The sequence below is a fragment of the Artemia franciscana genome, unplaced genomic scaffold (assembly GCF_032884065.1).
Source record: "Artemia franciscana unplaced genomic scaffold, ASM3288406v1 PGA_scaffold_38, whole genome shotgun sequence".
NCBI classification, from domain to species: domain Eukaryota; kingdom Metazoa; phylum Arthropoda; class Branchiopoda; order Anostraca; family Artemiidae; genus Artemia; species Artemia franciscana.
This window is the reverse complement of record NW_027062676.1, coordinates 69,580-91,998: the sequence shown is the minus strand read 5'-3', so window position 1 is coordinate 91,998 and position 22,419 is coordinate 69,580. Positions and strand designations below refer to the sequence as shown.

The following is a 22,419-nucleotide window of genomic DNA, read 5'->3' as shown; positions in this document are numbered from 1 at the left end:
CAAACCATCCTGTGCTTTCGCAAACCCTTCCTGTTCACCTTCCTCAGATTTCTCTAGGTCCCCCCATTTAGAGCTGGGTCGACTCTGGCTGAGCTTACAGAGTCACGCCACTGACCCTCGTCCCAAACTAAATAATTGGGCACATTAGGACTCGAACCCTCGCCCTCTCAGACAAACGATCCCGAATCCAGCTCACCAATCCACTCGGCCAGGACGAGGTCCTAAACTGCAATAACAAGATACTTTTACTGTCATATCTGCCACTCAGAGAAATTGTTAAGGAGACTTGGTTCAATGCCTTATTCTTGAACCCATATCTTAATTAGAAATACTAATTACCAACTAACTTTTATGGCGATTTGACCCGTCACCTTTTTACATTGGTCCATGCCGTAATTGCAAAATGACGTTATTACATAATTTTACAATAGCGTCATTGATGGAACCTACGATTACGACGTCATTCAACAGCTTGCATATGAAGATGGCGTTTTTTCTAAAAATGGATTTTATTTTTCAACAATATGTTTTGGTATTTACAAAGACACTTAGATATAGCAATTTCCTTTCAAATGAGCTCTTAGACAGCTCTCTACGATTTTCCACTGCCCCGCTAGCAGCGGAGAAAACAATGGACACATCAGTGCCACTCATGCAAAAAAGTGGTTTTCCTTGTCTTTCACGCACGGTGGCTATATGTTTTCTGAATAGGTTTTTCGACAATGGCGATTCCAATTGTATACTTTTCGTTCGATCCATTGCCGCTATTTCGAGGTCTCGGGGTATTTTTCTAAGATTCCAGAAGGATCTTAGGGGGCCCTCATCTTCCAACTCCATGTATATACATGGATATTAGAGACGTGTTATAGATAGTACCAGGGGACAAAGCTTCAATTGGTAGAAAGAATGACAGCCTTTTTTTAGTCTCTTCCACGAGAAGGTCTTATTGTCATTTTATTTTTTTTCAGCAAATTTTTTTGCATATTAAATTGTTATGTGCCTTTTAAAATATTTAGCACAGACACTCATCAACAGCAAAATTTATTATAACTATTTCATGTATATGTGATGTCATTTCTAAAATTATGGCCCTAAACGAATTTTCGACAGTTATGATCTGGATCGGTTTTTTTTTTTTTTTTATTCCGAAAAAATGGTAGTAAGGGGATTTTTAGAAAAAATTGTAGCGCCCTTTTCAAGGAAAAATTTATAGATATACATATAGAACTATTATTAGTTTAATAGGACAAGATTACAGACATGATATACATATAGCTTATACTTTTTGTAGTTTAACTCTACGAGATCACAGGCAGCGCAATAGCGCTGCATAAATAAAGATATTTTTTCACCAAGATAAATATATCTTTTTCACCAAGGCATTTTGTATGAGAAGAAATATCGTAGACACTTCGAAGGGGGCTCATTCAATTGAAAATTAAAAGTTCTAGTGCCTTTCTTAAGAATAAAAAGTGATTGGAGAGCTACCAGCCTCTTTTCCACGCAACGCCAAAGTTATCCGATCAAAATTTTGAGATAGCCATCTTGCTCAGCATCGTTGAAAGGTCCAATAGCAACGTCTCAGGGAATGATAGACCCCCTCCCCCCAGGGCGATGATCAGGGGGATATTCAACTGGTAATAGGCAATATTCCATCCTACTACTGATTCAACTGTTACCACTACTGCTAACACAACAACTATAATGACTCCAACTACTACTAAGACTAAGGTATGAGGATGAAAATTTTAGGGAGTATCAAGGGGAAAGTTAAATCAAACTCCACTCCGTGCATGCAGGTTGTAAAAAGGGCGTTACTCATGAATAACTTAGGGAGCACACTTTGGACTATCAGGGAATGGTGAGGAGGATTATCATTTGCCAAAAAGCCAATATATACGCTACTGCTACAGCTACAACTACCACTACTGCTACTGCTACTACAACTACTACTTCTTTGTGTATACTACTAAGGCTAAAGGTATTAAGGTGAAAATTTCAGGATGCGTTGAACTAAAATAAACACATCATGTACGTAGAGGTTGTAAAAAGGGCATGTCAGCAAAATCTTAGGAACAGCTTAGCGTATTAAGTTGAAACTTCCGGGGCATAATGAGAGGGAAGTTGAATTGATGTTCAATTGTCCAATTGAAAAGGTAATAGATTCATAATACTACTGCTAACAGTCCTACTACTGTTACTCCTAATACTGCAACTACTACTAATACTCCTACTGCTACTATTGCTACTACTACTATGACTGCTACTACCATTAAGGCTTAGGGTATAATGGTGAAAATCTCAGAGAATATTGAGACGGAAGTTGAACTAAATCAAAACACATTGTTTGCATGCATGGTGTCAAATGGACGTGTCAGAGATATATTAGAAACGACTTGGAAAATGAAGTTGAAACTTACAGTGCTTGTTGGGGGGATGTTGAGTATATTTCCATGTTACTAATATTACTTCTGCTAGTACTGCTACTACTACTATTATTATTACTACTGCTACTATTATTACTACTACAATTAAAGCTAAGGATATCAAGGTGAAAATTTCAAGGAATATTGAGAGGATGTTGAACGAAATCAAAAAACACTATGCCGATGCAGATTGTCAAAAGGAACCATTTATGGTATTTGGTTGAAACTTTCAGCGTGTGTTAAGGGGGATGTCAAAAAAAGGTGTTATGGGTATACTCCTACTAATGCTACTACTACTACTGAAGCCATGCATACTAAGGTGAAGTTTTCAGGGAATGTTTAAGGTGGTGTTGAATTAAGTTAAAACACACTATCAGCTTATAGACTATCAAAAGGGTTTACCAGCAATATGTCTGAGGAACAGCATAGAGCATTAAGTTAAAACACCATTAAGACTAATGGAGATAATAGTTACCATTGCTGAATCACCTACGAATGGCAATTTTTTCTCACTAGCCAGTATTTTTAAATGTTTCTTTTCTATAAGCCGTGGTTTGTTACTTACTAGGTTGAGAATACCTCTGAAACCATGATGATTTAAAATTACCAACTCAATGTTTCTTCATTGGACAGGATAATCTGCTTCATTAAAGGGCTGATCGTTCAAGTCAATACCGGTATCGTAAAAGCATTTAAATGAATATTTAAGCACCTTTTAGACCATTTAAAATTATTCGAATACATTTTTCCTGGAGTACTCTGCACGAAAATTTTCCAAGAAGAGTCTTTCGAGCATTTTTAAATCTGAAGAAAAGATGCCTTGTGTTTTTTATTTTCTCTTTAACAATATGATTTTGTTCTTAATTGTAATGTATGCATGAATTGCGCATCCTTCCTTGCATTTAGATGTAATATATACTTTAGGGATTTGACAATAATATTTTTCGTTCTATGAGATTTCAAGTACCAGTATGTTTTGCCTAAGTTAAGGGAATAAAAGATATTCATTGGGAAATGCTCCCAGGGGCTAGACGCAAATAATGACAAAGACCACGCAGTAATTCCATCATACAAACAATAAAGTAGATAACACACCGAGGAAATTTTAAAGATAGTGAATTGTAGAAGAAAACCGAAATAAACAACGAAAATAAATGATTTAGTCAAAAGTAAAATTAATACAGAAATGCGGAAAATTTTTAGTCCCTCTATTTTTTCAATTAATACCGTATTAACCTGTTTTCTTAATTTACAGCATTATTGCATCATACATTGCCTCAGGTCTAAGTTCCAAAGATAGATATAAATGAAGCCGGCTATTTTTTCAGGATTTTGTTAAAAGAGATCGCTGGCAAAAGCCAAAATTACATTTAAAGGCTATTTCTCATTAAATCAGATTTAGAAAATCTCCCCGTCTACAGTTTCAGCAGCATCATACTTTCACAAACTGACTTCCATGAAGCACTTGCAAAGATGTAAGATTTTTACAAGACCTATCAATAACTGACCACCATCTATAAAGCATTTTGACAAGTTTTCGGTGAGAAGGTAATGCGTGTAATAAATTTTCTAGCTCCGAAACACTATTATTTCAAGATTCATATCTAAGCAAAATCGAATATTTCTACTGAGTTTTGCAAGAAAATTTTTTCTCAAATATTTTATTTCGATCGATACTTTCAGCTGATTTATTGTCGGTTCAAAGGTATTTTCAAAATTGGTAATTATTTTAGCACTTAACATGTAACTTTCAGCGCAATAATACAAAGCCTCACCGTGTTTTCTTCTTCGATTGCTATAGCTTCATTCAGCATCGATATTGCTCGAGAGAAGTGTCCCATTTTCTTATAAGTAACAGCAACTTCAACAAGCTCTTCTGAAAAGTGTTCTTTTTTTTCGATTAATATCTTCTCCAATCGCTATAAAGTTCAAGGGTTGATTAACAACTCAAGGCAGCGCAAACATATTATCTTTGAAGAGAAAAATGAGGCACAGATGATTAAAAAAAAAACAAGAAACTACGGGACTTTATGAATAAGCGTCCGTTTTATTAGTAAAGGTGTTATCATATTTTGGAATAATTTTGAAACTACGAGAAAGGATAAAAAAAAAACACAACAAAGAACTAAAAAAGAAAAAAAGAAAAATGAGTACATGATAACAAGAAGGCGAAGGTCGAAAGCCCGAGTTGAAAAGGGAAGCAAGCGGCCGTAGGTCTGGTTTTTATTTACAGGGGCTAAAGGCCCGAGTCCAAAACAGGCGATACCCGAAAGGGCAAGCTATCAATAGTAGCAAACGAAGCGAAGCTAGGGTAAACTCATGGGCTACTTCATTTACGATTCGATGTCGCTTATCTTCTAACTACAGATTGTGTTGTCCATCATTTTCATTTGTAATTCGTCTTGATGCTTGTTTTAACCGCAGATCTTTCCAATTTTCAATTTGAAACATCAATTTTAACCTCAAATCTCGTTGAGATTCGTTTTGCTTCATCTTTACCTCAGACATTTTTTCCATAACTTTCGCTTTAGCTGTTCCGATTATTCATTATCTTGCATAATTTTGCATGACATCATAGATAACAAAAGGACTTCTTTTCCAGCTATTCCCCAGTAATTATATTTTTGGATTTAATGAATTCTGAAAAAATCAGGCATGTCCCATCGTATAGGCCCTCTGAAATATCTAAATTATGGATGTACATAATTATTGTGTCATTCTTTAAAGTCATAGGCTGGCAAATCAGAAATTTCAACTTAATTAAAGACATTCTGGCGTGGATTCGATTCATCCTTCCTGTTTATCCTTCACCGACACAAAACTAATACCTTCCTTCATTCCATTGCAATTTTTATTTGTTTTCTAATCGCATAATTCAATTAATAAATGTTGCCACATTTTCGTTAGCAAATCAATGTGATTCTCGCTTTCACTTATTCCCCGGCTTTTACTTCGGAGTCATTTGTCATCTTGTGTAATATCACATGCTCAAAGATACCAAAAGCAATACGACCATTCCTGGAAAAATGATTTTTACTCTTTAAATCAATAACAAATGTAACATCAAATACACAAAAAATGTTTTTTTTTTCAAAATTATGGCTCTAAACAAGTTTTCTCATACTCCTGACCTATCTAGATTGTTTTTCCGGGCGTCTTCAATGGAGAATTAAGAGAATTACGAAAGACGATAATCCAGAGGACAGTATAAAAAGACAAACCTTACAGAAAAACTCGTAAATTTCTTCTTTTTCTCCTTCCATGGTCCCATAATGGGAAGTTTCTGTCAAAATTCGGGATGAATGACAAATTTAGTAAATTTTCTGAGCTAAACATAATAAAGACAGTTCCTCCATCCTCCAAGTTAAACTTTGAAGTCCAATTCACTTCCTCAATACTTTCCGAGAAGTTCAACTTGACGCCCCAGTCCATTCTTTAGATATTGCAGATACACCTTTTTTTTAAAAAAAAATTCTGGGATTCATTTATTTTTCGTTTATGAGATTTTATTTCCTGGGCCTGTAAACCATCTTCCTTTTTTTCACAAGAATATTGCCCATCACAGTGCCATTTCAGAATGGGTTTGAATTAATCAACTTCACTTTTATACTTACTGGTAAATTCTTGTCACTGGGGAGCCATACTAAACATTTTGGATTAGTTCTTCCGCTAGTAATATTATTCTTACATCTTCTACAGTGATTTCGACTACATGTATTCACGATAGATGGCTTTATCCAAGTTTGTATGAATAAATCCAAGTTTCGGATTTTTCAATGCAAATTTCATTTTGCTAGACTAGCCTTTCGTTTAATACGCACAAAGGGTGCATTAAATGAAGTGGGGCATTGGCTAAACTTTACGAAGGTTTATTCTGGTATTCCCATAGAGAAGCCATATCGTCAAAATTTAATGGAACACCCGTATTATGTGATATTTTGTTCTAAACATTGATATTTCTCTGACATATCCACATCGAAGTTTCGATTATAATTAATCACCGTCAGTTTCATTAGGTTCATACTCACCCGTTGAGAATGCCCTTCTTTGTCTAGCAATTGTAATCAGTCTCTTGAATACCTCAGAAGAATTAAGTCAGCCATTTGTTATTTGAAAACAACAATGGACCATGACACTTATGACTTTTTCCACAGTTCACGCACAAATTTTTGAGCATGTTCACCCCAATCAAAGCACACATCGTCTTCCAAACTATGAATATTGCTTATGAGCGTTGAATTGTTTAACGTAGCGTCAGGTGCATATGGAAGTCTTTTTGGATCAAAGAAAGGGTGGGGTTAAGTCGTGGGAAGATGTATATTCGAATATGTTCCTATTACTATCCTGATTAGTCAAATCAAATAAGATTGCACTTCAATTTTGAATATGTTGATTCTTCATTCCATTGAATGTGCTGTTTATTGCTCAGTTATCGTCCAGAATTTCATGATCATAGGCCACTGACAAGTCAGGTTGAAAAGCTATAAATTGCAGCCATTCACAGTCCACTTCTTTTACTTCAAAAGCGATTAGTCTATTTCCAGCAAAAAGTTCAATGTTTATATCTATCATGTTGACATTCATTTCTAAATAGTAATTAGAAATATTAAGCAAAAATTCAAAAATCACCTTAATATTTATTTGTTTTGTTGTATTCACAAGTGTACAAAAACATAAGCGTTATTTTAGTGTCAAACAGTTAATGGTAACGAACTGTAGTAAGGAGCGACCCGGCTCAATAGTAACCAAACTTTGAAAAATGGAATTTTTATACCAATAGTTACATCAAAAGAATCGCATTTTAATGTTGATTTTATATATATACATAAGTTTCATCAAGTTTAGTCTTATCCATCAAAAGTTACGAGCCCGAGAAAATTTGCCTTATTTTAGAAAATAGGGAGAAAACCCCCTAAAAGTCATACAATCTAAACGAAAATCACACCATCAGATTCAGCGAATCAGAAAACCCTTTTGTAGAAGATTCAAGCTCCTATCTACAAAAATGTGGATTTTTGCATTTTTTGCCAGAAGACAGATCACGGATGAGTCTTTATTTGTTTATTTTATTTTTTTTCCCAGGGGTGATCGTATCGACTCAGTGGTCCAGTTTTTTTTAATGGTTTTAAAAAGTAGAGTTGTGACAAAGAGTCAAACTTTAGCGTAAAGAGCGAGGTGTTGAGGAAGGGACAACCCCTTTACTATACAGAATAATTTCTGTTCGTTTTAAGTTTTAATGTCGCTCCTTACTTTCAGTTAAAAAACTTTAGTTTTTTTTAATTCAATTATATACATGCCTGAGTGAATAGTTTGCAGCTGAGGAAAACGAACTTTTTCTTCATACCATCTTGTCAAATGCCGTAATACTTCAAATAGAAAATAGTGATGTCATTCCAAGCTCTAGCATAACATCATTCCAAGTCGAAATTACAGAAAATCTGTTTTTAATACTAGTTTTTTATTGAATACAACCATTCTGATGGTTCCAAAATTATCATTTGAAACTTACACATTTTTGACCTAAATAGTTTAGCTGTTTATCCAGTACCTGCAAACATATTGATTCATATTCTTTTCATGATTCCAATTTTAATAGGGTGCCACAAGCCTGCCTTTTCTACTAACATGTATCTGTAAAAAATGAATTTTTATTTCATCTCCCTAAAATTCCAGCCCTTTCCTGACGCTTTCAAATTGGATAGTGAAAGTATGGACTCATAAACCTTGCCAATGCAGGAAACAAGGTTTATTGGTGTGTATGAGCAAATATTGGTGTCCTCACTTTCTGGCTCTAGAGTACGAATAATGTGGACGGACTTCCATATCCTTGAGGCAAATCTTGATTTGAAATCACAGTGAGAAGAGTAACAACAGAGGGTCCTTTAATTTGGCAAAATGCTTGCACACAATTGTTGAAACCTTACACTTGCAAGACTTAAAGTCTCAAAGAAAAAAATTTGTTAGGTCATGACATCAATAGCTAATAGCCAAACATAGCTAATAAACAAACATTTTTTTTTAATATATGTATGTGTGCGAGATTTTGAGTAAATATGTGCGTTAGTTTTATGGTATTATGTGTTTTATTATGCTTTTGTTTTGTTTTGTTGCTTTACATTATTATTGTTATGTAATATATTTAGCTATGAGCGTTATTGTCATGTGCTATTATTTTTTTCGACTTTTCTTTTTTTTGCCATAGCCCAAAGCGGCTTTTATTGCAATAAATATCTATCTATCATAAGGTATTATACAATAAGATGTGGAAGCTTAATATTTGTGAGAAGTAAAATATGTTGAGGCTGGTTTGGTTGCTGTATTCATTTAAGATAAGATTGGAATGTCATTCTTTCTTGAGCTTTTATTTTGTAATATTCTACCGTTTCTGCTTTCAATTCCTAATAATTGACAAGTATCCTGTGACATCTATGGCCTCAAGATTTAAAGTGACCACGTACACTAGGTTAATCACTTGATTCTGAACCATTTTATGTAGTTCTGGGTGAATTACAGAGGCTATGTCATTGAAATATTACCCTTTAGAAATCCATTTTTTAGTTAGTTTTGTGCTGCCACTCAAGTAACAAAGACTTCTCCTTTCTTTTTCTTACAATTTAACACTAGTCCAGTTTGGTGCAGTCTCAAATAAGGGAACGAAAAATATCAACTTCGTCCTTTAGATCTTGATATTCTTTAGGACATTATTTTAGTCAAATTTATTCTAAACTCGATAAATTTAGTGAAATTTTTTTTACATATTCAAATTAAAAAATAATATTGAATATAGAAGATAATTTTTGAGTGGGCCTCGAAGCTTAAGAGCTTCTAGGGTGTCATATATACTTGCTTATTAAATATTACGGCCTTGCTGATACCCTACCATGGTAGACACTTGAGATTGACGTGAACATTCAGGGACTCGCTACAAGTCATGCATTAGCAGTGCCATTTTAGCAGCCAAGAGTATCTTGTTCCCTTCCATAGCAATAGAGAACCAAATAAACTTGACTTTATATGAGTTAATTCTTCACAGATTTGATGAATAACTTCTCAATCCAAATTGGTCCCAAATGTGTTCGTTCGTCTTACAAGATTATAAATCGAAGAATGTGATCTAAATTTAACCACTTTCTTATGGAAGTATTTCTTGATTAAAAATAGGGTTAGAAACTGGTGAAGTTTTGAGAACTTATTACTTTGCAGACGAAAAAATGCTTCACTTTCCAGTTATCTGAAACAACTGGAATTCAAAATTGACGAACTGTGTCGACTGTCACACATTTTAAGGAAAATTGAACTGGACTTATTGACGTCTATTTACCTGAACCATGTCTGGAAATCCTAACCCTATAAGAGCCATACACAGTTTGGACTTCAACTCAACCGGCATGTCTTCAGGTATTGAATAATCAGTAATGCTAGGAAAATCTTCCTCGTTTTCGATTTCTAATCCCTGAGATTGATACACTTTAACATTGGCTTTCACAATGAGACATAGTAAAATTGCATTGTAGTCTTCCAGTTGAATATAGACTTCAGTTAGCAAATTAACAACTGAAAAAAAGACGTTGTAATAAACATTGAATAACAGAAGAGCAATGAGCAGGGAAATGAGATATACATCAAAAGGGGAAAGTTTGATTAAACAATACTATGCAAGCCTGAATGTCTCTGAACAAATTGTTTGGCCACTAGATTAACAGCAATAAAGCGGGAAAAGACTAAAATGGTGAAAGACTAAAATTCTAGAGTTTAAAGCCAAATAATGGCTAAAGCCCAAAGCGGGCAAGGAGTCAGTTGGCCAGAACACCTGTGCACTTTGAGTGCCTACTTGATCCATCATTAGTTTCTTAGCTTCGCGTGATTCTAACATAAAGTTTAAGCTATCAGGTTTGAAACTGAAAAAAAAAACGGATAAAGTTCTGTGCTTATTTCTTGTCAATCTATAGGATAAAATGTTTCACACAAGAAAGGTTTGACATAAAGATATGTTAAATTATGCCATATGCAGTGAAGATAGTGATATGGAAGTTTTTTCTGCATATATAAAAGCTTAAACATTAAAAAGACCAATTCTAAATGATTTGACCATACAAGCTAAAAAGTTATTAATAGATTATATGACGCGATCCTCTAAGGTGTTCCGCAGTGATAATTCATAACTGTTAACAAAGAGTTCAATTTTCCTTTCTATTCCAATTCTTTTAAGTGATTAAAGTCCTATAGATTTAATTCAGAACGATCGACTGAAAAAAATCTTTTGCAGCTTCTCGCAAGTTATCCTGCTTTATATAAATTATTGCTACTTTTGAGATATCCCGCAGTGACAATTCAAAATTGATTAAAACGATGATAATCGTTCTGTTTATATTTGCTGAGTTAATTGGCGATAATTTAATTCAAAATGATCGACTGAAAATTCTCGTTTGTATTTTCTCCTAAGTTATCTTCATTTATACACACTAGCCATCCACCATTACCATTGTTTACGTTACTTATTTAAATTCCACATTGCATTTTGTACGACAAAATTTCCAAAAAAAAAATACAAACCATTAATTTTTTATTTCTGTTCATGCAAAAGATCACCAAAAATGTGTAAAACAGGTAAATATACAGGTAAAGACACGTAAATAGTAACTATAGGCCATTAGTAGATTAGCTAAATCCAAGATTCTTTAAACCAAGCTAGTGACAATTAAAGTATTTCAGGTAATTAAAAATCGTACATCGGTCTTCCTTCGCCCTTCAAGGGCTGTGGGTTGGAATGATTTAGAATACAAATGAAAAAAAAAACAGAGAAATAAATTATTCAAGGAGACAGGATAAGGTTAATGTCCTCAACCGTCTCCAGGTACATAGCTCCTTTAAGCAAGTGCAATAAATCTACTTGTGCAGGGGGACATCAGAAAATTATGCCAGAAATTGTGGACCATACGTCTGTGACAGCTCTAGACATGAAAAAGAAAAAAATCAGCAAAAAAGGTTACTACTAAGTACGGACACATCTCTTTTCCCAAAACATAAGAACAAGAGAAAACGTCACAAAAAAAACATTAGTTGAAATGTTCAGGTTCGTTCAATCTGTCCAACGTTTTCTAAAGTTTTAAGTACCTCCCCCGTTTTCATCAAACTTAAAATGTCATGATTTTACAAAAATAAACTTCAACGTCAATAATAAAAAAGAATAAATAAAGAAAACGAATTCAAGCAGACTCACTAAGCGTTATTCTGCCGAAGTTCAAAGTTCACAAATGTCTATATTAAATATACATAAAGTTAAGTATTATTTCACTTTCTTAAATAGTAAACATCTGAAGCTTCCTAAACTATGATGGAAGGGTTCCCCTTAATAAATAAAAACAAACACCTTTAGTTTTAAATAAATCATATTCAATTGAACAAAAAAAAAATGGTTTGGGGATGCACTTTATAAAAAATACTATCAATAACTTTTTATCAATACAGTGAGATAGTCAATATTTCATCAGACTTGCCAGAAGTCTAAGTAATTATTTCCTTTTTTTACATAGTAAACAGCAAGAAACGATTTTATTTTCACTTTGAAAATAAAATTGTGAGTAGAATCGTTTGTGAATTAAGAAAAACTCCTTGAATCCTATTCTCCTATTTCCTATAATCCTATTTCGATTCTAATAAAATCCTCGACTCCTATTCCATTCCGATTCCAGGAAAATCCCGATTTTGCAAATTATCGATCCAATTAACAGTTTCGTTACTAATTACGACAAACAACGGCGAAAGAAGTTTAGAAATAAGGCTAAATAAGCCGAGTATAGGTTTTACAGCATTGGTTTCCAAATATTTACAGTTTGAAATAATATTATGTCCTAGTGTAAAAGTAAAATAATGCATAAAAATTCAGGCAAGCTGTATCAAAATTTTGTTGAGCTTGTCGGCTTTCTCTTGTTGTTTTAGCCAACCTTCTTTTCTTCAACTATTATTTTTACTACTAGTGAAGAAGAGGATCAAAATATTCAGATATATTTCTAATTTCTCTGCCGTTGGTTTTTATAATCCTCGATTCCCAGCCCCCCCTATTTTTCAGCTACATATATCTATCAAGCATGAACTTAAAACCAAAAACGTAGTGAATTGATAGTGGTTTCTTTTGTGCGAACAAAATTAGTAGTCATTGTTAGATCCGACTACAGTTCACAGATACCAACTTTATCATCATGCAAGGACCAGAAAGACACTTACAAGATTCATCTACACCGTCTGGATGGGTTACAACGAAATTTTCTAGACATACTTTAGCCCCTTGTGTCATATTGAGCTTCATCATCTCGCATGCTGTGTTAATTGCAAGTGCTTTCGCTTCGTCCTTATACTCAGGGGCTTTCATTGCTGAAATGATATAGATTATATAACACCACTTAACAATTTAAGCACTCAAACAGGCCAGGGCAGCGTTTCTTCAATTTCGACTGTAGAAAAAAAGAAGCTGCATTTGTACTATCGAATGTCATAGATATGCGACACAGATAATTAAAAGTGTTAACCTAGAAGAATTTATCCGTAAACAGTTTTCAGGACTCGTTTTTTGTTGTAAGAAGAAGCATTAGCTATCCCTCCATTGCTACGGCCCCCATCATGTGTTGCGGTAACTGTGCAACACTGATCACAGTTGCAAAGCAGCATTCCTGACTAAGTCACATGGATAGAGAATGTTTACTGCGGAATGAAAGAATTTCAGAAACAGATTTTACACACAAGAAGTGTGCGATAAAATAAACAATCTAATGACTGTCTTTATAGATGTCTTTCAATAATGTGTCCATGTAGATTGTCTTTTTTACAGCCGTAGACAGTTTTTAGCGGAAATAAAATGTCCTTATTCAAACAATAAAAAAGGACCCAAAAACCTACTAGCTTCTAGTGAGAAGTGGTAAATAAGGTGTCGGATCGGAATCGAGTCCCCTTAAACCATAGCTGCTAATCCAAGTCATATTTAATTGTGATCCATTATACTCTTCAGTTGGAAGCAGATGAAAAAAAATAAAATAGAACTTCCCTTATACAGGCCAGATTCAGTATGGACGCCTAAAACCCATATTGTATCCATTATCAGGGTTTCGGCTGAATTCCATCGGCCTGCCAATTAATTAAAATGTAGCAACTTTTTATGAAAATGCCCCCCTCTCCCCTGAGGTTGGGTCAGGCGTAGGCCCAAGAAAGGAAAATTATGTGCCTAAATTACTTTCCACATATTTTGGTTAGGATCCAACTTTCAGTTTCGACAATCAAACAGTTCGTGGTAACGAACTGTAGTAAGGAGCGACCCGGCTCAACAGTAAACGAAACTCTAAAATACGGAATTTCGATGCTAAAAGATATATCAAAAGAATCGGATTTTTATGCTGATTTTAAATATATTTTCATCAAATTTAGTCTTATCCATCAAAAGTTACGAGCCTGAGAAAATTTGCCTTATTTTGGAAAATAGGGGGTAACACCCCCTAAAAGTAATAGGATCTTAACGAAAATCACACCATCGCATTCAGCGTATCAGAGAACCCTATAGAAAAAATTTCAAGGTCCAATCTACAAAAATGTGGAATTTCATATTTTTTGCCAGAAGACAAATCACGGGTGCGTGTTTATTTGTTTGTTTGTTTTTGTTTTTTTTTTCCAGGGGTCATCGTATCGACCAAGTGGTCCTAGAGTGTTGCAAGAGGGCTCATTCTAACGGAAATGAAAAGTTCTAGTGCCCTTTTTAAGTGACCAAAAAAATTGGAGGGCATCTAGGCCCCCTCCCACGCTCATTTTTTACCAAAGTCAACGGATCAAAATTTTGAGATAGCCATTTTGTTCCGCATAGTTGAAAACCATAATAACTCTGTCTTTGGGGATGACTTACCCCCCACAGTCCCTGGGGGAGGGGCTGCAAGTTACAAACTTTGACCAATGTTTACATACAGTAATGGTTACTGGGAAGTGTACCGACGTTATCAGGGGGATTTTTTGGTTTGGGTGTGGGGTTCAGGGGAGGGGGCTATATAGGAGGATCTTTCCTTGGAGGAATATTTCATGGGGAAAGAGAAATTCAATGAAAAGGGCGCAGGATTTTCTAGCATTACTATTAAAAAAAACAACAATGAAAATATAAACATGAAAAAGTTTTTTCAATTGAAAGTAAGGAGAAGCATTAAAACTTAAAACGAACAGAGATTATTACGCATATGAGGGGTTCTAAAAATACTTTAGCATAAAGAGCGAGGTATTTAGGAGGAGATAAATACTTCGCTCTTTATGCTAAAAAAATTTTTAAGTAATTTCAACTATTTATTCTACGGCCTATCTGATTCAGGGGTCATTCTTAAAGAATTGGGACAAAACAAGATTTAGTATGAAGAGCGAGGTATTAACGAGGGGAACAGCCCCCTCATATATATAATCAAAAATATAAGAATATAAAAGTTTGTTACGTAAGTTAATTCTTAAGTTACGTATATTTTTTACTAATAAAAACGTTCGTTAAAAATTAAAAGATCTAGTTGCCTTTTTAATTAACCAAAAAATTGGAGGGCAACTAGGCCTCCTTCCCCACCCCTTATTTCTCAAAATCGTCTGATCAAAACTAAGAGAAAGCCATTTAGCCAAAAAAGGAATTAATTCGCAAATTTCATTTTAATAATTTATGTACGGAGAGCCAAAATCAGACATGCATTAATTCAAAAACTTTCAGAAATTAAATATAAAAAAACATGTTTTCTGAAATGAAAGTAAGGAGCGACATTAAAACTTAAAACGAACAGAAATTGCTCCGTATATGAAAGGGGCTTTTCCTCCTCGACAACCCACTCCTTGCGCTAAAGTTTGATTCTTTCTTGCAACTCTACTTTTTAAAACAATAAAAAACTTTAGCGTAAAGAGCGGGGTGTCGAGGAGGAAAAGCCCCTTTCATATACGGAGTAATTTCTGTTCGTTTTAATTTTTAATGTCGCTCCTTACTTTCATTTCAGAAAACTTGTGTTTTTTTATATTTAATCAAAATTTAGGGACCATCCTTACTCATCCCTCACATGTCCCAGCTGTTACTCCTGGTTAAGTTTGCATGAAATCTGAAAATTTTTCTAGATGTCAAGATGACAAAAATTAGGAGCGTAGAATTAGATACAACTTTTTCTGGTGGATTTCCTACTGTCAAGAATTTAGGGACTTCTTTCCATACAGTAGTAGTCGGTTCTGGGCCCAGAGAAAGGCTTATCGTAAAAATTAGCTTCTGGTCTCTACCAGCTTTGGCTGAATTGATATACAAATTGAACCCCTTCCCCTCCTCAATTCCTCATAAAAAAGGATCAAATCCCGAGAAGGCACAAGTAGGACATAAGAGTGATGTTTTAGGCTAAAGTTAAGACCTCGAAATCTTAACTATTTACGCTTCCTTGAATTAGAATACACATGCACTGAGATAACATTCAAAGTTTATCTAGTGAGTGGGACTTGAACTTCAAGATTTCTTTCGTTTTAATTGTTCCCAAATTAAAAACTCAGGAAATCTAGAGGTTTTCTTTAAGAACCGAAGCTCGGATAAAATTTTAGCCAGTCAAATTTTTCAGTTCAAAACACTTCATAGTAAAACGAGTAAAGAGCGACCTTATTAGAAGCACCCAAAACTAAACGAAATTCTGATTAAAGCATACATAGTGTATGATTACTAACCTAGTTCAAAATATTCAATGGTCAAAATATTCAATTTTGCTCATCAAAATTTATTAACACAAATAAAAATTGTTTACTTTTAGGAAGAAGATTAACTCTCCCCTCTCAAAACAACGTATAATATGTGACTTTTAGCATTTTGTCCCGGAAAATGAAAACTTCCGTCGCAATGAGGTCAAAATTTATCGAGCAAAATGAATTAATAGGCGATCAAATTAAAACTTCTAGTGGATATTTCTATAGCCTTACAGTCGCAGTGGTTCTAATAACAACATACCCATTGGAACCTAACATATATCAGCTCAAAAGATTGGATCAGTATTACTGCATGCTTAAGTCCTTCACGGTCTTAACGGTTGTCTTGGGGTCTTTCACCGAAAGTGTGAATATGCTTTCCATCTACCTCATCATAGATCGTTTAATGATTAATTAAAAAAGAAAATAAATAAATAAATTTTCAAAGAAACGTAAAGGCCGAATTAAATTTAAGGTAAGCAGAAATATAAACCTATAGTAATGCAAACTCAAAACGACCAGAAGTTACTATTAAAGAATAAATGAAACCCAAAACGAACAATCTAAATTAAATAAACAATCATAAGAAACAAACATACAACAGGTAATAATATAAATGAATAAATAAACTTTAAAACGATTAAAACTCACTACAAAAAAGAGTTTGGCCACTGCTCTTTTCCCTAACGGTAAAAATCTAAAGCCTACCTTAGATTTCGATAAGATATTTTTAAAGAAAAGAGAGCATGGGGGCCGGTCTAGTTTCCCTCCAGTCAACCAGTTATGGCTCTGAAAAGGAAACTAGAACTCTCTATTTTCAACCAAATGGGCCTCCTCCAAAGAATTTGAGACCACCCTTCTATAGAAACCTTATATGCCTCCGGATTATAACTAGCAACAGATGTTCCCGAGCTCAACATAATTGTTTCAACCCCAGAGGCATTGGTGTAAGATCTTTGGACAAATTTGAAAAATGACTAGAGTGCGTGACATCCCCTCTGATCAGCTTTTACTCTCTAAAAGGGAACTAGAACGTCCAATTTTCAATCAGACGAGCCTTCTTCAAAGTTTTTACGACCAACCCTTCCTTAAAAACCTTATATGCCTCCAAGGCAAAACTTACTAACCAAAAAGTTACTCACAATGTGGAAAAAGTAGGACACGGGATTTTTCATGAGGAGGGGAGAGGGTATCTAAAGCCAAAAAATGTGCATCGTCAGGCCCAAATTTTCAGACCTCCATGAGGAGTACTTCAAATGAACACCATCTCATTAACACAGATTTAACCTTTGACCTTCCTTTAGTTGAAAGAATGCATATTTATAGATAAATATCAAATGAAGAACGCAATATGGGGCTAAGAATATACAAGCACTATACTTGCAAAAACGATAGTAAGTAGCTGAAGCAATGGTTTTCAGACATGAAAGTATTCTGATACGAAGTTTTACTTCTTACAATAAGTCTGTAAGCACAATCAAATCAAATGCTGTTACAATTTTAGACAACTTAATGGGAGTGGAGTGACAATAATCTGGTTGTCTAAGATACGACTGAAGGAATTAACTGTTTGGGTGTCAACAAGTGCTGGTGATTGATTGAGCCAAAGAGCCTCATTGATGTTAACAAATTTTTTTGGTGGAAAAACACACGAGTTCTATTATAAACGTGTTCTGAAGAGAAAATTTATGCAGTTACAGTCTTAATATCTGACTTTTACAAGGTCTTTGCAGGCTAAACTTAAAGGCGGGACGTTTAACAGCAGCAGCAAGACTATCAAAAGTACTTTTCCCTGGGATGCTGGAAACACCTACTATTTTGCTTCGATTCCAATATCCCTTTATGAACAATTCTTTACGTATCTCGTATATTATTTTGCATAATTTTATCACCACTCGATGCATTCTCAAATGTTCTACTGATCTCCAAAAAACTACCTTTATCGTTTATAAGAAACTAATAACGATGATTGAATAGTCATTCCTATCTGAAACTGGGACTGGTGCGGACTGACTACTTCCCCTCTGTTTCTTAACATACCAATCTTATTACTATACAGTCTGGCTGCATCATCCAATCCTCAGCAATTTGATCCGAAGTCACAGTTTCACATTTCCTTAATTATACTTTAAAGCTTCATCTCCTTACTTCCCTCGTATTATTGAAAAATATATAATTTAGAAAACTCTTCCCTTTTCTACGAAGTCTAAATCTTCTTCGCTAACATTTCCAGCTGCGTTTTCCATTTTACTGCCTAGAACATCATCCTCCCTCTTCTATATTGCAAATTGGACTTCTCTCAAATTCTCGTCCAAAAGTCAACGAAAGTAAAAACTTGGTAAGCGTCCACTGAATTTCAGCTTGAGATTGGCTGCGCGAAAGTATATTTATAGTCTGTATGTATTTACAAAACTAAATAGTTAACTGGGTCTATTATGCACAAGCAAACTCACAATAGTCTTTTACCGTGGTTATTTTTTTTTCTCTCTCCTCTCTATACGGTTCCATCTATTAGTACAAACGTGCTAATTAGAGTCTCAAAATAAAAATACTATATTTTTAATTAGGACATTGTGTGTTTGCTCCTGAATTTTATGTGAAATTTACCGGAATCACTACTATCTTCACAAGTCAGTTTTATAGAATAGATCATATAACCAAATTCTAGATTTTCGGGTTTTCCACATTTTTCAATTTGAAAATAGCGAAACGAATGTATATCTGGAACCGTTAGCACTAGAGAGTTTCATAAAATCTTTTATTCCTGCGTTGTTTTTGTAAATAAAATCTTTTGCAAACTGGTAACACGAACCTACTTGGAAAATCGTGTTCATCCGTACAGACTAAGTTTATAAAATCAATAAGGGTAAGTTGGCTGACTTATAAATCTACAGAACGCTTAGAATTATTTTTCTTTTATTTAAAGAAATCTAAAATTCATAAAAAGGTTACAAACTAATGAGAACAGAGCCAAAATTAAAAAAATAGAAAAAAACAAACAAATAGTACCGATGTCGGTATTCTTATTACAATGTAAAGCATTTGGCATATGCAGTTATGGGTAGAGGTATGAAGCAGCATGCCTTTTCATATGCAAAATAAAAACCTAAATTCGAAGCCGCATGAGTCATTATTCTTCAAAAAATGCATGAACGATATCTGTACTGATTACAAGTGAAGGTGCCCAATCCCGGTTCAATGTACAACAAGTCTGTAAGCGCGATGAAATCGAATGCTGTTACAGTTTTAGACAACTTAATGGGAGTGAAGTGACAATAGTTAAAATTAATCTGGTTGCCTGATATACGACTGAGGGAATGAAACTATTTGGGTGTCAACAATTGCTGGTGATTCATTGAGCCAAAAAGCCTCATTGATGCTAATAAATTCTTCTGGTAGAAAAACACACAAGATATATACTAAACGTGTTTTGAAGAGCAAATTTATGCAGTTGCAATCTTAATATCTGACTTTTACAAGGTCTTTGCAGACTAAACTTAGAGGCGAGACGTTTGACAGCAGCACCAAGTCTATCAAAAGTATTTTTCCATGGGATGCTGGAAACACCTACTATTTTGCTTCAATTCCAAAATCCCTTTATGAACACAAGAATTGAGATTATTTTTCCAGGTTTTTATGCAGCAGAACTCTGCTCAGAGAAGTAAATAGTTGGTTGTTTTTTTTTCAATTCAAACGATACCACATTCGATAAAGACAAAGTTCTGGAACGTAATCTGGAATACATAAACTACCGCCATGTTATGTTCTAGACATTTTGTTATGGGAACTTACTGTAAATGCTTGATTTTGTTTTCGCACTTGAATAAATAAATGTAGTCTGGCTTGACTTATTGTCAAATAGCAAGACTGAACTCCTTCCAAGATAATAAAAATAGCATACTTTTCTGCAGAATCATAGGTTATAACTATTTAACCTTAGGTTGAGTTTTTTATCTTATTCTAAATAAAACATCTTCTTCTCGTTTGCAATAGTTTAATGAGTTTTGAGCTTTAAAAGTGTTTCCAGAAACTCTTCAACAAATTCGTCACTGCTTTTTGTTATAGTCACCGTGCTGCACCTGCCAACGGTAACCCTTCGCTTATATGTTTCTTGATCAATCAGATCCTATCGAAATTTATTTAAGAAAACTTTCCCATAATTTCTTAAATCGAGCGACATTTATTTAAGTAGGAAGTGGTAAGAGGTAAATAACTATATCAATAACTCCGAACCTTTCTAAAGTTGCAGAAACGTTTATTTACCGCAAAATTATGTCACAGGTCTCTGTACATCTAGACCCGTATCAGTATGGATGCTTAAGAGGCAGCAGCACAACTGTTTATTTAGTACGGATGTACCATCTCATTGTCGAGTGGCTCGACCGAGGAAGTGCTGTAGTCGACCTTCTCCTCGTCGACTACCGAAAGGCTTTTGATCTTATTCGCCATTCCGTTGCTATCACAAATCTACGCACCATGGGTGCGCAAAAACATATTCTCCTTTTAGTGATCAATTTTTTACAAGCCCGCTATCAGTGCGTTTACAGTCTTTTCCCAGGAGATACCGACTCCGAATGGGTCGAGCTTACATGCGGAGCCCCACAAGGTACTAAGCTCGCTAGTCTACTGTTTTTGGCAGTGATAAATTTCATCCTTTCCGGCTATGAAGAAAGATTTAAGTATGTAGACGACTTGTCAGTCCTACTGAAGTACATTGTTGAGAAGTCTGAGGCTGTCCCCCAATTCTGTAACGAAATAATCAAAAACTTCAAAGATGAATGTACTGCGAACAGCCTCCAAATCAACGAAGGAAAGACTAAAATCCTTCGCTTTAATCCCCTGAAGAGAGACTTTGTGTGCCCTCCTCCTCCTTATCCTAGTGAATCTTCGGCAGTAGTGCTTGGTGTCAAGTTTCGCATCGACTGCTCTTTCAGCCTCCATGTCGATACAATTATCAAAAAGGCAAATAGTGCGATGCGGACACTTATACTAATGCGTCGATTTGGTTTTTCAGTGACACAACTAAGGACAGCCTATCTTACTTACATTCGACCAATTTTAGAGTATGCATGTCCCGTATGGGGCCCACAAGTCAATAACACTATTTACCTAAGTGACCAGCTTGAGTCAATACAAAAAAGAGCAGTCAAAGTAATATTGTGCGATGATTTTATCGAATATAAGTTAGCATTATCCACTATACAAATTCCCTCTCTTCAAGAGCGTCGTCTCAGTTTGATTCTTGAATTTGGCCAATATCTTCTCAGAAGTGATAAATACAGATCGATACTACCACCAGTTTTAGTGAAACATCGAAGTACTAGGTTGAAGAAATTTGACAGATTAGCAGCACCTCCTTCACGCACAAATCGTTTTTCCAACTCATTCATCCCTTTCTTTGTATCAAAGTATAACAATTGTTGATTTTAAACTATTTGTCTTCTGATTTTTTTTTTGTCGTTTGATTTAATCCTTTTTTCTTTTTGTAAGCACAAGCGCCATTTAGTTTTATGACTACGAGAGATTGTGCAAATAAAACCTATTCTATTCTATTCCTATTCTATTCTTACTTGCGGAAGGTAACTATGCTATTATTTCAATGGCTTTTAAGATAAGGTAATTTTTTCTAACCATTTTCATCACAAGCCTGCAAGGGCCAAATTCAAGGTTCAGGTTCAATAAATAAAAACAGAAAAAACAAAGACTGGCAAAAGCATGACAAAATTAAAAAAAAATATATCAGAATAAAATCCATTCATATATCAGTCTTTATCTAAACTGAGATTAGTCATAACATGTTAAAAAGATAAAAACAGTTAAAACTTTTAAAAAAGCACATGAATTACAAATACAATTTTTTTAAAGGAACTTTAAAAAAGGAAGGGGAAAAACAAGCAAACAAACAAAAAACATGAGCAGTGCCTGTACCAATTAGTAAAAAGAAGGAAACTAGCACTATTTTTTATCTTTCAGTAGTGCAGAGGACAAAGGTTTTATTATATATAGAGGTACAGCAGCAAAAGGGAAAAAGGTAAGAGCCGGCTGGGAGGGTGAGTAGGGTAGAATCTGAGAGGTGAGTGTCTTTTCAGAAAATATGTTCCTTGCGAGGGCTTGTCATTGCAATCATAAAAGACAGAGGCACAACAGACCTCTACAGTATTCAAGCCCTTCTAACCTAGCTCTTTATGGAAGGAGAAAGTTCGGGACTTAACCTTCTTTGGAAACTCTTTTTGGATAGATTGAATTTTATCAGACTCTTTCTTGAAAATATCAGGGTTCTAAAGTGAAC

The 22,419-nt window shown here is 34.7% G+C and overlaps 1 protein-coding gene across 1 annotated transcript in view; it reads right to left on the bottom strand.

Moving 5' to 3' along the window:
- LOC136041795 (general transcription factor 3C polypeptide 3-like) overlaps positions 1-22,419 on the bottom strand; it is a gene marked incomplete at its 5' end in the record, with an annotated part of 171,234 nt that overhangs the window by 82,915 nt on the left and 65,900 nt on the right. The window contains 3 exon segments of the mRNA XM_065726550.1: positions 4,202-4,345; positions 9,748-9,980; positions 12,651-12,797. Coding sequence (XP_065582622.1) covers positions 4,202-4,345; positions 9,748-9,980; positions 12,651-12,797 — 524 coding nt within the window.